At 39.4% G+C, this 17,084-nt stretch overlaps 1 protein-coding gene across 1 annotated transcript in view; it reads left to right on the forward strand.

Moving 5' to 3' along the window:
- Positions 1-17,084, forward strand: part of EDEM3 (ER degradation enhancing alpha-mannosidase like protein 3) — a 34,608-nt gene that overhangs the window by 3,095 nt on the left and 14,429 nt on the right. The window contains exons 3-10 of the mRNA XM_075096781.1: positions 3,889-3,989; positions 7,116-7,155; positions 11,526-11,638; positions 12,344-12,497; positions 13,649-13,783; positions 14,291-14,396; positions 14,998-15,095; positions 16,391-16,516. Coding sequence (XP_074952882.1) covers positions 3,889-3,989; positions 7,116-7,155; positions 11,526-11,638; positions 12,344-12,497; positions 13,649-13,783; positions 14,291-14,396; positions 14,998-15,095; positions 16,391-16,516 — 873 coding nt within the window. The remainder of the gene's footprint in view (positions 1-3,888; positions 3,990-7,115; positions 7,156-11,525; positions 11,639-12,343; positions 12,498-13,648; positions 13,784-14,290; positions 14,397-14,997; positions 15,096-16,390; positions 16,517-17,084) is intronic.

Consider the following 17,084-nt stretch of genomic DNA (forward strand, 5'->3'; position numbering starts at 1 on the left):
ATTTTGTAGCTCTTTTACAAACACACTTTGTAGAACAAGTAGAACAAAAAGGGGATCTGGTGTCATATATACGCGTTACAGCCTCTTCTGGGTATGTGGTTGTCATATGACGGTGAGCCACACTCGCTCTGGATTCTTTTAATATGACTTGTGATTTTCTGTGCAGGTGTCTTCATGTTCTGGATATGTGAGCCATTCTAACGAGCCTTAAACTACCTTAGCTTAGATATGTTTAAGAATAAAGAATTACTTAGAATGGACTGACTTTCCTCAAGTAATAATTACTTTCAAACATACTGTAAGAAATACACTTCTGGGGAGGAACTGTAAATGTGAATAAGTATAGAAGATGCATTCTTACTGAGTTTACGTTGACAATCTTTTTGTACATTCTTTGTGGCTGTTGCAGAAACCCCTCTTTTAAGTTGTGTCAGTTCCTGCAGGACAAACTGCTGTCGCTTGACAGTATCTTGCCACATGTCCCAGTTTCTGTATTATGGTTTAAAGCTTTAATGTGTAATACAAGCTTAAAAGCTTGTGAGGTACAAGTTTAAATGGTACATGAGAGTTATAGAATTAATGGATAAAAAGCCAATCGGGTATTTTCAAAGTGGGTGTAGTTTTTCTTTTTAACGTTAGCTCTTGCTTTTGACACCTTAGCAGCTTAACAAACATCAGGCTTTTTGATGATTATTTGTAATTAGTTACTTGGGACCTGGTTCCATGAAAAGCATTTGGCTTTGGTTTCCCATGGCATTATGAAGTAAAAGCTGTTATGTATTTGGCAAAATTTTGATAAAATGTGTGCCGGCAGAAAGGATCTGTGCTTCTACTGTTCATTGTGTGATAAATTGGAAACTGGTAGGTGTCTTGCTACATCTGAAGCAAGAAAGTTCTGGGTGAAAGAGAAGAATGGCTTCAGCTACCCTGGAATCTTTGAAGCCAAAAGGATATTTACTTGCCATGTATGCTGGAGCACTAAGCAAACAGAAATATGACTTGTTCGTTCAAAGTGGAAGAAAAGATTAGGGTATCAGACTTAATTCTGACACCAAGACCATTAAGTATTTTTGCAGCTGCTTTTGAAACAGCCAGCTGAAAAGTTTTGTTTTTCTGTTTCTATTAATATGTGTTTTAGACTTGTGTATTTAGAAGACTGAAAATTCATGTTTGCATGCAAGGGGGAAACTCCATTGTCTTTTTTCTCTCCAGTTGTTAACAGGAGCTTTGAGTAAAAACTGCTGGGTTTTTTCCATCCTTCAACAGTATTTATAATAATGTTTTTTTTTCTTGACTGTCAGAAAGATTATGTGAAACTCAGTCACCTGAGGCCAGTAGGTATTCCTTGGTTTACAGCACTAGTAGCGATGCGTCTTTTTTCATTATTCAAGTACTGTGCTGCCCTGAATTTACGATCCTGATGTTAGGCAATATGATCATCTGTTCAGTTGGAATGTGTAGAAGTTCCAGAGTATCTGTTGAGCTCCATTTGTGTAATGTTTTCCAGAAGTATGTTTATTGTAACATTTGTGCTATGTTTTATATTTAATGGCTCTTGCTACCTTCCTTTGAGGTTACTTGAAAGGGGAGAAGTTACAAGCTGGGAAATTGCTTGAACCAGTAGTCTTTTCTGCTCTAGACAGAATAAGTGAACATTTATTTTTCAAAAATGCTTCTGGTTCCTTATGATTTTGTAAGACTGAAAGACCATTTTCTCCAGAATTTTTGTCACCTTTTTCTCTGTGATTTAAGCCAGAGATCTTAGCTTTAACATTGCTTTTGTCATGTACTACTTTAATCAGTTTTTCTGAATCTTTGCACAGACATTTGGAAACATCTGAGCCATATTAAAATGATCTAGATTCTGGCTTTTGTACTGAATTTGAGGAGAACAGTGTGTCGTGTGAAGACCAAATTATTTGGGAGGGTGGCAGACAGGGAAACAAACCATCGCTTTCAAAAGAAGTTGCTGTAAGAGCTGTTTGTTTATAGAAGAATGTTCCTTCTTTTCCTCTTTATTTCATGTTTGAATATAGAATATTTTTTGTACTATATATTTGGACAAACTTTGAATGTGTTCACTTGCAGTTTCAGTGCAGTAATTGAACTTTTCCACCCCGTCACATGTTATTTCTCCACTAAAAGCAGAATTGGAGAGCACAGTACAGCAGCCAGTTTCCTGATGAAATCAAAGGAGAGAAGCTGTACCCCAAATCACTTGTACTGGGCTTCTAAGGGAAAGGCAATTTCATATATATTTGCTGAAATTAGATATATTTAAAATTAATTTTTCTTAATGTCAGTGGTCACTCTGAAAATTTTTCAGTAAACCCCTCCTATTGCACTGCAATTAATTTCAAATTTTTGTCTATTTCATATGATATCCCATTTTGGTGGTAGTTTAAACCTACAAAACTTGCATTGACTTGAGAGGGGATAGGAACAGGCCTTTTATTCAGAGTGCTTGACTTAGGCAGTGGTGCCTCTCTTGTTATTTCTGCGTGACTGATGAGAAATAATATTACAATACAGCTTGCTTTGCAGAGTGCTTTCTCTGGAAATACAGAAAGTAACCATTGCTTTTCAAAAAAAAATCTAGCAATGTCTGTCTCTTACAAATATAAATTTAAAATTAAAAAAAAGGCTTGGTCTTGGTAAGCTTTTTTTGTGAATGTTTTCTTTTGTTGTGCCTTGTGTAGAGATTTGCCAATTTATTATTTTACCTTTTAAATGGGTTCTCTTATCTGTCACTGATTGGAAATATTTCCAAATGAACATAAATGACTCAGGGTCACAAAGTTACTTTAATTCCCACTAATTTCTACATGAAATATCAGCCACTTGATAATGTCTTCATTGGTTTTAGGTTTTACACTGACCTTTGCGATGATAACTTCTGCCTAGGAAACATTATAGAAAATGTCACATGCACCTTGTTAGAGAAAGCACACAATTAACTCTTTAGGTTACTTGGTGGGGTTTTCTCTTGATGTGCTGTTAGTTGTTCCAGACTTCTCTGGATGATGAGAGAGAGGAGAAAGAGGTCCTGTTGCTTTGCTCACAGTTTTATCGTTTCCAGCTACCCAGCTGGAAAGCAGCTTTGCAGAAAAGGACCTGGGGGTCCTGGTGGACACCAAGTTGACCACGAGCCAGCAATGTACCATTGCGGCAAAGGCGGCTAATTGTATCCTGCGCTGCATTAGGCAAAACATTGCCAGCAGGTTGAGGGAGGTGATCCTTCCCCTCCACAAAGGACTGGTGAGGCCACATCTGGAGCACTGTGTCCAGTTCTGGCCTCCCCAGTACAAGAGAGATACAGATGTACTGGGTGGAGTCAAACAAAGGGCCACAAAGATGATGAAGAGACTGGAGCATCTTCCCTATGGAGAAAGGCTGAGAGCGCTGCGTCTGTTCAGCCTGGAGAAGAGAAGGCTCAGGGGGATCTTACCAGTGTAGAAAAATACCTGAAGTAAGGCTGTAGAAGCAGATTCTCCTGGCAGATGATGGAGCCAGGCTCTTCTCGGTGGTGCCCTGTGACAGGGCCAGAAAAAATGGGCATAAACTGGAACATGGGAGGTTCCCTCTGAATATTAGGAAACACTTCTTTACTGTGAAGTTGACTGGGCACTGGCATAGGTTGCCCAGAGAAGTTGTGGAGTCTCCTTCCTTGGGGATACTAAAAAGTTGTCTGGACATGGTATTGGGCAACTGGGTCTAGGTGGCCCTGCTTGAGTAGAGGGGTTGGACAAGGTGGCCTCTCGAGGTCCCTTCCTACCTCAAAGGTTCTGTGATTGCTGAAGTACAGCATAATTGGGCTTCCTTTTAACAGGCTCTGAAGAGTCGCTGAAATGGCTGTAACAGTTGTTCCCTTGTTTTGTTTCCCCACAGGAGCATGCGTATCCAGCCGATGAACTCATGCCTTTAACTTGTCGTGGACGAGTACGGGGTCAGGAACCAAGTCGAGGGGATGTGGATGATGCCTTGGGAAAGTTAGTGTTTGAAATGGTTACTGTCTCATGTAAACATCTAGGAATCAAAGTGCAGTTTGCAGCCCGTAAAACTTGTTTGTTGAGTTGACATGTCCAGAAACTTACATTTGCAAGAAATACTTTTTTTATTTCCTCCCATGCTGTTAACTGATGTGAAGTTGTACATGAATCAGAAAAAGAGAATTGACCAGTGAATGAAATACAAAGATAATTTTTTAAAAATTACTCTTCAAGTATTTTCCATAGGAAAGCCTTCCAAATGTGAGTTAATAATTATGGTAAATTTGTAAATTTAAATGGTAATTTAGTAAATTTGACTGATAAATATGGTTTCTAAGGGTTAATTACCCTTAGAACAGCACAGAACAGTAAACTGTTATCCATTATGCTGGCCTTAAGTGATATTTAAATTCCTTTTTTTTTTTTTAGTAGAAAGCTCTCTGAAAACATACTTAGTCAAATAATTATCGTGTGTGGTAGCCTAAGGCCATTGCCAAAGTATAAAACGTTATTTCAGATGTGGAAATTCTTCATATTTTTCCACTTAAGATAGCTGATAATACAAAGTACCAATCCTTTGGCTGACAAAATGTAAATTTAAGAACTTTTTCCTCCATGTTAAATTGAATGATCAAAGGCAAAGTTGAATTACTCTAAATATGTTTGTAATTTATGTTCCTTTCCCAAGGAATGTTGTCTGTATGTGTGCTGTCTGTTTATAGAGCAAATACTTAATAGCAAATAGCTGGTGCTTTTTTTTATTGGTATCACTGCTTAGCGTTCCTCAGCAGAATAGTGTTTATCACAGCTGAAATTATTTTAAATACTACTTCTAATTCACTTTATGATATTGAGCATGTTATTTTTTGTTATATGCAGAAGTTCCTTAGTCTAGAGATTACTATGTAAGCCTGCTGCCTTGGAGGTATTAAGAGATGACTGATGAGAAAGAAGTGTCAAGAAAATGTATTTTTATTCCTGGTGATGCATTCTTTTTAACGACCTTTTTTTACATTGTAACATACTATCATTTGAGTAAAAATATCATTCAGCCCCCCCCCCCCCTTAGATGCATTGAATAGTCTGAGTATTTGTTTTCTCTATATGTGCTTTTTTGTTCCTAATAATCAGATATATCTTTATCAGATTTCTTACTGTCACAGTTTTAGCTGGGATAGAGTTAATTTCCTTCACTGCAGCTGGCATAGTGCTGTGCTTTGGACTTAGTGTGAAAATAATGTTGATAACACACCGATGTTTCAGTTGTTGCTGGGTAGTGCTTATACTAGTCAAGGACTTTTCAAGCTTCCCATGCTCTGCCGGGTGCACAAGAAGGCAAGAGGGGAGAGGGGACAGCTAAGAGAGAGGATTCAAACTGGCCAAAGGCATATTCCATATCATGTAACATCATGCCCAGTTTGTTAACTGGGAGGAGCTGGTTGGGGGGAGCTGTAAGCAATCACGGCTCAGGGACTGGCGGCGTCAGTCGGCGGGTGGTGAGCGGTTGTATAATTTGTGGGTTTTTTCTTTTCCTTTTTATTATATTATTATCACAATCATTATTATAATTACTATTTTATTTTAATTATGAAACTGTCCTTATCTCAACCCCCAAGTTTTTTTGCTTTTGCTCTTCTGATTCTCTCCCCCATACCACAGGGGTGGGGGGAATAAGCAAGCGGCTGCCTGGTGTTTAGTTGCCAACTGGGGCTGAACCATGACAGTCCTTTTTCTTGCTAGTTGGCTCATCAGTCATGTTCTACACAAGCCTTTGCAATCACGAGATTACAGGGTGAGACAGCTAGGTTGGTTCCGTTTCCCTGGAAGGCCAGGGCAAGTATGGCACACCAGCCTCCTCTACAACTGTGCAGTGCATAATCTCCCCCCTTTTGTAAAGGAAAAACTTGAGTATTTGTTGTGCGGTTGTGCATAGCCACAAGTTAATCTCTCTAGTAGAATAACACAGAATGCCCTTATATCTTTACAAAATTAAAGACCACTTAATTAGAATGTTGCCTACAGGGTCTCAAACATTGGGCACTTGCTTAAATTCTTGGTGCTTGTTTTTCAATAGGCAATTGTAACTGTTTCCAAAGTTTTCAATTTTAATACCATAAAATTCTGTAAATTCTGCTGTATGTGTGGTGTTTCTTAATATAAAAGCAGTTTTATCGGATTAGGCTAAAGGTCCACTGAGCTTGGTATGCACTAGAACAGGCCTAGAGAAGAACATATGAACAGGACAAGCCTTACTGTGATATTCTTGTTTCAAACAGTATGTATCTGATTTAATCTTCTTTGTTTATTGAGTAACTGCTTCTTTATTTTATGCATGCCACTTGCTAGTGCTGGATGGCACCAGGTGAAACTTCCTGTGAGAAACTGAACAGTAGATATTTATTCACTTTCTTCATGCCATGTGCAATTTAAAAATCTTTGTATAATAACAATTAAGTTTTTGCAGGCTGAAGAGTTCTACTCTGTTCACTTCTTCCTAGTACGGAAGCTGCTACATACCTTCAGTTGCCCCTTACTGCCCTTCGTTGTATCTTCCTGTTCCGTTATATCCCATGTAGAAGTCTCATAACAAAACAACAGCATTTTCTTTGGTCTTTCACCACTACTTTTAACACAGAGTTTTATTGCAACAAATTGCAACTTTTTCTGAAGTAGGTAATTGGAACAGTTTCTGGTAGGAAAAATTTAGCTGGGAATGATTTTTGATCTTCCTAAATCTTTCCTTATTATGCATAAGTCAATATTCTTTACTTTTTGAAAAAGAAAAAGAGATTGGAAAAACGCTTTGAACTATTCTGCTGCGTTTCTTAGATTTGATTGGAGACTAGAAATAAAAATGTAATTTGCTTACAGGAAGTTTGAAAGCTTAGTGGTAAATAAAGGTATCTTTATAATCATCGCTTGTTTCAGTCAGCTCCTATTCTGGTCACTAACAAAGGGAAGAAACTTAGTAGGGTGTTTTGATATTAAACATATTGTGTACAACTGATTTTTTTAGCAGCTAGTGGTCTGAGTGTTTACTTTCTTCCATGATATTGTTTACTAAAAATGATTTAATTTCTACACATAAAGGTCTATAGTAAATTTGTTCTAAATTTTGTTTCATAGATTTTCACTGACCTTGATTGATACCTTGGACACTCTTGTGGTAAGTTTAATTTGTTTATAAACAAAAAATATATATGTTTATAAACAATTGTCTTCTGATGGTCACACTTATTTTTAGATTCCTATTTTGATAAATTATACTTAATAATACTGATTTTTCTTCACCTTTTGATCTCTGGCTGTTTGAACTGCCTATTGCTTGTAAGAACTTCCAAGCACTGCGATGGTGGCATTTGGAGTTCGTTGCAAAAAGAAAACTAGAACAGTTCCTTCACATTTCATTGATGTTTTCTTGTCCTGCTTAACAAAAGACTTTCCTTCCTGTTATAATCTAAAACAACATACTGACTTATAGGTGAACACTTCTTCATACCTACTGAATTATTTCTGTTTTTAAGTTGTACATACAAGTTTTGTGGATAAACTTGTGTGCACTTAAATACACGTTAAAAAAAACCAGGCATTTCCTGGACATGTTTGCTAGGAAATGTTGCTAAACTTCTTACATTTTCTATCTCTTATTAAAAGATTCCAATTATTAAAAAACTACTACTTGTAAAATTTCAATCCCTTTGACATGTTTTGTCATCATAAAGTAGTTTGGAAATTAGGAATTTTTGGCCATTCACATCTACAGGTAAATCTAAAAAGTTTTGCAAATCCTTACTGCACTGATTTGGGGTGTGAATGATTACGCTCTTACTCTGACAGCTGATCCCTTTTTATGAGATGACCTGTGGCTCATCCGAAGTGGGACCACAAATGTTGAAAACGTGGAGTATGGAACTCTCAGTTTCTACCAGACACTTGGTGGTGGTGGAAAACTGTTGGTCTGCTGGTACAAGATACTTCTACTGTTGAAACTTACTGTTTTCTTGTCTTAGAGAAGGATTAACATTTACGGAATTTAAAGGCATTTACAGAATCCCAGGTTGGAAGGGACCTTAGGGATCATCTAGTCCAACCTTTCCAGGAAGAGCACAGTCTAGACAAGATGGCCCAGCACCCTGTCCAGCTGAATCTTGAAGGTGTCCAACGTGGCCGAGTCAATCACTTCCCTGGGGAAATTATTCCAATGGTTGACTGTCCTCACTGTGGAAAATTTCCCTCTCATGTCCAATCGGAATCTCCCCGAGAGCAACTTGTGTCCATTCCCCCTTGTCCTCTCCATGGGACTCCATGTAAAAAGGGAGTCTCCATCTTCTTTGTAGCTGTCCCTTAAGTACTGGGACATGGGGAGGAGATCCCCTCTGAGCCTCCTTTTCTCAAGGCTGAACAAACCCAGTTCTCCCAACCTATCCTCACATGGCAGGCTTCCCAGTCCTTTGAGCATCTTGGTGGCCCTTCTCTGGACCCCTTCCAGCCTGTCCACATCCCTTCTGTATAGCGGGGACCAGAACTGTACACAGTACTCCAGGTGTGGCCTGACAAGCGCCGAGTAGAGCGGGATGATGACTTCTTTATCGCTGCTGGTGATGCCCTTTTTGATTCAACCCAGCATCCTGTTGGCCTTTTTGGCTGCAGCAGCACACTGTTCACTCATGTTGAGCTTCCTGTCCACCAGAACCCCAGGTCCCTCTTCACAGAGCTGCTCTCCAGCCAGGTGGATCCCAGTCTGTGCTGCACTCCCGGATTATGTTTTCCCAGGTGCAAGACCATACACTTCTCCATGTTGAACTTCATAAGGTTCTTGTTGGCCCATTCTTCCAGCCTATCCAGATCTCCCTGCAGAGCAGCTCTCCCTTCTGGAGCGTCTACTTCCCCACTCAACTTGGTGTCATCTGCAAACTTCATCAGGCTACGCTTGATGCCGTTATCCAGATCGCTTATAAAGATGTTGAATAACATTCAGCCCAATATCCATCCCTGGGGGACCCCACTAGTGACAGGTTGCCACTTGGAAAAGGAGCTATTTACCACCACCCTTTGGGTGCGGCCTGTCAGCCAGTTCCCCACCCACTGCACAGACCACTTGTCTGGGCCATAATGCATTAATTCCTCCAGGAGGAGACTGTGGGGGACCGTATCAAAGGCCTTGGAGAAGTCCAGGTAGACAATGTCCACCACCTGCCCCATGTCAACCAGGCAAGTCACATTGTCATAGAAAGCCACCAGGTTTGTCAAGCTCGATCTGCCTTTAGTGAAGCCATTTTGGCTTTTCCCAATCATGTGCTTCATTTGACTTGTGATGGCCCCCAGGAGGATTCATTCCATAACTTTCCCAGGGATTGAAGTAAGGCTGATGGGCCTATAGTTACCCAGATCCTCCCTCAAGCCCTTCTTGTAGATAGGGGTAACATTTGCCTTCTTCCAGTCCTCTGGGACATCCCCCCTTCTCCTCGACTTCTCGAAGATTATGGAGAGTGGCCTTGCAATGATGTCAGCCAGCTCTCTCAACACCCTTGGGTGGATGGCGTCAGGGCCCATTGATTTGTGGGGGTCAAGCTCCTGTAGTAATTCATGTACTAACTCTTCCTTCACTGATGGTGGGTCGGTGTTTGGATCAACCAGCAATTTTGTTCCCAAAGCCTGGGACTCTCCAGTGCTGGTAAAGACAGAGGTGAAGCAGGTGTTGAGGACCTCAGCCTTTTCTGCATCATTGGTGATCGAGTCTCCATTTCCATTTAACAGTGGGCCTGTGTTTTCCTTCTGTTTCTGCTTATGGTTGACATACCTGAAGAAACCTTTCTTGTTATTTTTGACATCTACAGCCAGTTTCAGTTCAAGCTGGGCTTTTGCTTTTCTAACTGCATCTCTGCACACTCTGGCAATGCCCTTGTAGCTCTCGACAGATAATCCTCCACTTCTCCGTCTCTGGTATGCATTTCTTGGATATGAGTAGACCCAGGAAGTCATGGTTGAGCCAAGGGGGCCTCTTGCTCTGCTTACTTCCCTTTCCTTTGTAGGGGATAAACTGGCTTTGTGCTTCCAAGAGAGAGTTCTTGAAGAATTCCCAGCACCCACTGGCTCCTTTGTCTTCCATGGACGCTTCCCATCGGATCCCTCCCAACTGAGCCCTGAGTGAGCTGAAGTTTGCTCTTCTAAAATCCAGATCCCTTGTCTTAGAGCTGACCTTCAGCATGCTCAGCAGGATCCCGAACTCCACAATATTGTGGTCACTGCAGCCAAGGCTATCACTAACCAAGATACTACAAAGCAGGCTTTCTCGGTTTGTGAATACCAAGTCCAGCAGTGCCTCATTCCTGGTTGGCACATCTAACATTTGTATGAGGAAACAGTCCTTTATGCATTCCAGGAACTTGGTGGATGACATGCGAGCTGCCGTATTGTTCTTCCAGCAGATGTCTGGGTAGTTAAAGTCACCCATCAGGACCAGGTTCTGTTGTCCAGAGGCTTCCTTTAGTGCCCCAATTATCTCTTCGTCAGCTTCGTTAGCTTTGTCATCGTGGTTAGGAGGTCGACAGCAGATGCCCACTGGAGGTCTGCTTGGAGACGACGCCTTTGACTTTAACCCAGAGGCATTCGATAGAGCAGTCACAATCGCCGTGGTTGACTTCGATACAATCAAGGTTTTCCTTAATGTAGAGAGCAACTCCTCCACCTCTTCTACCCTGCCTGTCTTTTCAAAAGAGCCTGTAACCGTCCATTGTGATCCCCCGGTCATTTGAGGTGTCCCACCATGTTTCAGTTACTCCTATGATGTCGTACCCTTCTGAGAGGGCATGGAGCTCCAGTTCCTTCTGTTTGTTTTCTAGACTGTGTGCATTTGTATACGTACACCTGAGGTGATTACTCATCTGTTTCACATCTTGGGAGACAGCTAAAGAACATTTGTCACTGCACTGGTTGGCCTGACTTACTCCCCTGCTGGATGTGCTGGTGTGAGCATTTCTGTCAGAAAGATTCTTCAAGATCGATTGAACTAAAAGAAAGTCAGTGTAAAAATCTGTAGGAAATGCCTGAGCTATTCTTCAGGCACAAAGAGAAAACTGTTGTGAGGAGGAAAACTGCTAAGACGATTCACCGAGCTTAGGATGTGGCTTCTTAGTCCATGGGTAGGAGGATTCTGTGAAATCGGAGGCTTCAGAGCAGGCCAGTCTTTGCCTGCTCTGCCAGCACAGCCTGTAGCCCACTGAGTCTTGTTGCACTACAGTCACAGCATGGGAGTAGGGGAAGCCATGAACAAATATATCCCTGGGTAACGGATTAGGTACATTCTCAGTGACCTTATTCTTTGTGTACAGCTTTTATTCTTTCATGTGTATCATGAGAAAAGCAATAATACTGATGTCTGTCTGCACTGTATCAGAGTATGCCCCTGCAGAACCAGAATATCAATCTAAGGCATGTTAAATTCTTTTTCAATTCATTGCACTTGTTCTTCCACACCTGAGTGTGACTGTATTAGCTATGTTGAAATATAAACACCTGATTACATTTGTATTCCAGGTGTTAAATAAAACCAAAGAGTTTGAAGAGGCTGTAAAAAAAGTAATAAAGGATGTTAATTTAGATAACGACATAGTTGTATCTGTCTTTGAAACCAACATAAGAGTCCTTGGGTGAGTAACTTCAATGTTTTCAAACTTAAAAATGTGGCGTTTAGCAAAATGTCCTTAAGGCATACCTTTCTGTGTTGTTTCTGTGCAACGTTTAACAGTTGTACCTCTGTCAGCATAGCTTGACACCTGCCCTAAGAAAGGTTTTAAAATGCTAGGCAGGAATCAATGCAGTAGTACTGAATCAAGTTGGCCCCCATCTAACTGCTGCAGGCATAGCTTTTTTTTTTATTAAAAAGAAGCTGTGCACGCTGAGGTAGCAGTGTGTATTTTTTCTTAATGGAAACAGTCTTACAGGTTGCACTAGCCAATACTGTATTACCCTTAGCATTGAAATGTTCTACCTCTTAAATCAATTATTTCAGGGGACCTCTGGAGGTCTCTAGTCCAACTTGCTGCTCAAAGGAGGATCAGAGCAGGTTAGTTATATGCAATTTTAGAGGTGTCTGTTGTTATTTTTGACTAACTATATTGATGAATCAGTGATTCAACTATAGTTTAGGACTGAATCCTGAACAATAAGAATTGCTTCCAAAATACTGAGAGCTCACCTTGGTTGTAACTGAAGTTGCATCTGCTCAGCATTCCTGAAAATTAGGGCCATGTGAACGTAGCAGTTACTTATAGTCATCTAAATTGTAGAAATTGCTGCATTTGTGTTGAGATTAATAGATCTACTGAGATGTGGATAATTTTTCTTGTGTTCAGAGGTCTCCTAGGTGGGCATTCAGTGGCGATTATGCTGAAAGAAAAAGGTGAATATATGCAGTGGTACAATGGTGAACTTCTGCACATGGCAAAGGAACTAGGCTACAAGCTTTTGCCTGCTTTTAACACCACTAGTGGTCTCCCTTATCCAAGAGTAAGTTCTCCGGTTTCTGCAATTCGGAATTACTTCTGTAAGCAAAATTTCTGTTTTGTTTTTATCTCTGTTTCTAAAATCACTTGTACATTTATTAAGGGTACAGAAAATCAATGGCTGATGAATTGCTCATTTGTAATACATGCTACCTAGTATTTTAAAATGCAGTTTTAGTCTCTCTGAATCTCCCTATGTTTCCAGCTCTGAAAATTCTAGCATACATTGAGGGTAGATAGTAACTGCAGAAATGTTGCCTAATCACTGTCTCCCAATCTCTTGCTCCCTGCTACTGTAGGCGCTACCAAATAGCTGAGGAGAGTAATTTTAGTTTTGGTACATGTCTATCATTAAGACAGTGAAAGAGCAACTTGCAAGCACTTGCTTGTGAATTAGCACAAAACTACTTAATCTTCATGGTCTACATCCATATTTTTAAGAGGGCAAAGGTAGCTATAATCTGAAAATATTCGTTTACTGTAGAAACTTATATCAAATTCAAACAATGCATGGTACACATTATTTGAATGACAGAAAACTACTTCCCATGCAAATAATCCATTGAGTTTGTGAGATGTGGCTTTGATTGGAAACTTTCCCATAAATTAAAAATTTAGGCTCAGTAAATCAGCATTTTTCCAGTGAAAATGTTAAATTCAAAACGTCCGGATTGTCAGATTTGACAATCTTCTGCTGAGAGAGTCCTCTCCAGAATGCAGAAAGTTACGTTGTGCCCACAACAAAATTGGGTCCATCTAGCAGGTATACTCTGGAGCCAGGAGTAGTAAGGTATCTTCAAAGCTTAATTTCCATGAGCATGTGTGATGTTCCGAGGTGGTTTGCTGGTAAATAAATTGTTAGAATTAGAATTTGAGGGTGGTAATCTTTTATTCAGATGTCCAGTGAATCAGGCAACAGCCAATTGGGTGGGTCCTTTTTTGGAGGGTTGATTTTTTTGGGTACTTCTGGATAATTTTTTGTGCATGCTTGAGTTGACTGTGTGTGGTAGAGCAGAACTGAAGGGGGGGTGAGATTTTTTTTTCCCTTGCCTTTGGAAAAAGCATAGATTATATAGTTGCTCTACACACCTATCACAGGAGTGTAAATTCTTTCAGGTAGTAAAAATAAAGATGGTAATCTCTACTTTTCTCTAGGTTAACTTAAAATTTGGTGTAAGACATCCAGAAGCACGAACAGGAACAGAAACTGATACCTGTACAGCTTGTGCAGGTACCTTGATCCTTGAGTTTGCAGCTTTAAGCCGATTCACAGGAACATCTGTATTTGAGGTTTGCTTTCCATGATATCTTATTTTTGGGAATTAGGTCCTCATTAGTGTTCTTCTACAGTTCTGTAATTTTGGAAAATTATATATTAATGAAAAGGGTCTGCTGCTCCACATCGAGATGTCTGAAAAGATGCAGTGATTTTGATTCTGACTGTTATGTTACTGGAATTTTTTTAAATTAGGTTACTTTCCTGTCTGTATTCACAATTTTAGCGTGGAAAACCTGTGCAGAAGGACATTTCACTTGCCTAAGGCTATACAGTATATTGGCAAAGAATTGTGTAGTCAAGCACCATTCTTCCTAATCAGCAACAGAACAACTATTTATATAAAATGTGGTCTGAACATCCTGCTATTTAAGCCTATATAATGTATTACTGAATTTTATAATTGTTAGATATGAAACGTATTACTTTATAGCATCTTAATATCAATAGATGAAAGAACAACAGTCTCTACTGTATGTGTTTCTCTAATTTCCTTTAACAAGCATTTTTTGTTGTCGCAGGAATATGCACGGAAAGCGCTTGATTTTATTTGGGAAAAGAGACAGCGCAGCAGCAATTTAGTAGGCGTTACTATTAATATTCACACTGGAGACTGGGTCCGCAAAGGTGTGTGGTATTCTAAATCTGAATCAGTGTCCACAAGTGGTTTTGGGCAAGAAAAAACCTTGACATCCACACCAATGCATTTATCTAGACTACTTAAAAATGTTAATAGGATAGTCAAGTGGAATAACATCACTTCAGTGCTGGAGAAAGCTGCTACAGCGAAGCCTGGCTTTACTCTGAAAGGGTGTTTTGTAGAAGAAACTAGTTTCATTCATTGCAAAGAAAGTGTCATCTAATTCACTTTAATACTGAGAGGGGAATGCCTTGGGATAAGTTTTCACAGATTCTACTACAAGTACATAGGAAAAATCTAAATAAGAATATGGTTGTATATGGCAGCAGTAGAATTATTTTCCTATGAGGAAAAGTGAAATAACTGGCTTCAGTGCATGTCTGTTCATATTGCTCTGTGTGCTGATACTGCAAAACCTTTAATGTAGCCATACAGTATGGTGTGTCTGCATCCATCTGTGCCTTAATTCTAGTGATAGGAGGCTTTTCCTTTTACTGAAAGAGCCTTTAAAATCAAAATGAAACCATGTGAAAATGTCCATGTAGATACTTAATGTAAAACCACCTTTTCATTTTCTGCTGTTTCTAGATAGTGGAGTTGGAGCAGGAATAGATTCATATTATGAATATTTATTAAAAGCCTATGTCTTGCTGGGAGATGACAGTTTCCTGGAAAGATTTAACACAGTAAGTTAACACCTTGCTCAGGTTTGTGCTTTCTGTAAAACAGATTTAAGACTAATTGTATTGTCGGTCAGCTGTTAGCCTGAGAAGCCTATGAAGAGATCTTTCGCAGAATTTCTGTAAATTCTGATGTGTCTAGCGCCAGCTCTTTAATATGATTTTTTGCTAGGTTTGGGTGAACTGTCAACTGAACGGCTATTTTAACCCTATTCAATGAAAATCAGAATCTTCTGGACCATTTCCATGTTTCCAGTACAGGAGAAGCTGTATTTCAAGATCAGCTTGAAGAGTGCAATACCGCAAATGTTTCTGTGAAACAACATAAGGGCCTCTTGTTACAAGCCATGGTACAATTTTTCTGTCCTGGAGCAACAAAGATCAGAAAATCAAAGTCTAGATCTTGCATTGCACTGCAGATCCTAAGGCTCAGTATATGTTTAAGTATACTTACAAAGTGAAAAAACACACTTAATCTTACGAATTTAGTAATCTAAGCCATTTTGTCAGCATCATTATTCTTTCATAAGAGCATTCTTTCTTCTGAAAATAGGAATATCCAGTAAAAACATTTTATGTCATAAAATGATTTTATATCAAAACAGTATTAAAATTGGAATAACTCAGCAGCTAAAGGCCTGTTGCAACACTTCAAGTGTAATGATTAGTTCATACTCCTAACTTGCAGCCATGTTTTGCCTCAATTATGTCAATTAACTGTCTCCTATTGATTTCACCCATGTGCTCATGATTGTACCTTCTGTGCTTCAGAAAACAAGAAAGGTAGCTATCTTAGGGAGTATAGAAGTCAGCAGGTTGACAAGTGAGCTACCAGGTTTTAAAGTTCTTCTAAGCCATCAAGTCCAGCTGCTTTGTTCATTTTTTTTATACCTCCTTTTTGCCTTTTCCTCCTGAGATGTATTTGCTTTAGAGTTCTCTTGTTCAGAGAAAGCAATTTCAGCTCTGTTTAGCATGTGCTTAAAGATTCAGCCAAAACAATGTGCCTTAACTCTTGTAGTTACTACTTTATCAAATGGCTGCTGAATATACTTTATTGGATGTGTATTACTTGGACAAGGTGATGTGTATTGCATATGTAATACTGTGGAGCTTTGCAGTATTTACTACGCTTCTTTTTAGTTAGCAAAACTAGAAACTACTGTGCATTGCCAAATGTAATAATGATTCGGAGTGTAGTACTGATTTTTCCTTTGAAATAAAATGCCGTAATCTGGTGTTCTGTATCTGTTTTATGAAATGTATTGGTAATATAAACTCATGATTTTTCTGATGTTTGTCAGCACTACGATGCCATAATGAGATACATTAGCCAACCACCTCTTCTTCTTGATGTTCATATTCATAAACCAATGCTTAATGCTAGGACCTGGATGGATTCTTTGCTAGCTTTCTTCCCTGGATTGCAGGTAAGGTTTAAAACTCATGTGCAGATGATTTTAATAACAAGTAAACAATTAAATAGACTGGATATATAATTGCAAGTCAAGCTTAGTAATTTGATTTTCAGAAATACTGAATGAGGATTTCTGTACTCATTCCTGCTGTCACTTCAGTGCCATGATGCGAGTTATTGTGCATTTCTGGCCATGTTGAGAATCAAGAAAAGTATGTCTGTATGATTTGCTTGCTTCGCTCCTAGTCATGAAAACCCTCAAACTAAGCTGCCTTTTTAGTAGTCTAGTGACAATTTTTTCTAGTTTGTGTGCCATTTACATCTTTAAGACAAACTAAATCTCATTTCTATCATGATGTTCTCTAAATGATAAAGATCCTTTTTCTACGTTGGCAGTAGTCTTCATGAGGTCACTGATTTTTGTTAAAAAGCTCTTAAGGAATATGTGTGGCTCACACTGAAAGGGGGTAATACTTACAGTATCTGCTGGAAAGGTGGAAATTGGTGTGTAGCTTTACATGAACACAGTGAGTGTGCTGGACTTTAAGTATTATTCCTATGCATGGTGAATTAGTGCTAAT

This window comes from Phalacrocorax aristotelis, chromosome 6 (assembly GCF_949628215.1).
Source record: "Phalacrocorax aristotelis chromosome 6, bGulAri2.1, whole genome shotgun sequence".
NCBI classification, from domain to species: Eukaryota; Metazoa; Chordata; class Aves; order Suliformes; family Phalacrocoracidae; genus Phalacrocorax; species Phalacrocorax aristotelis.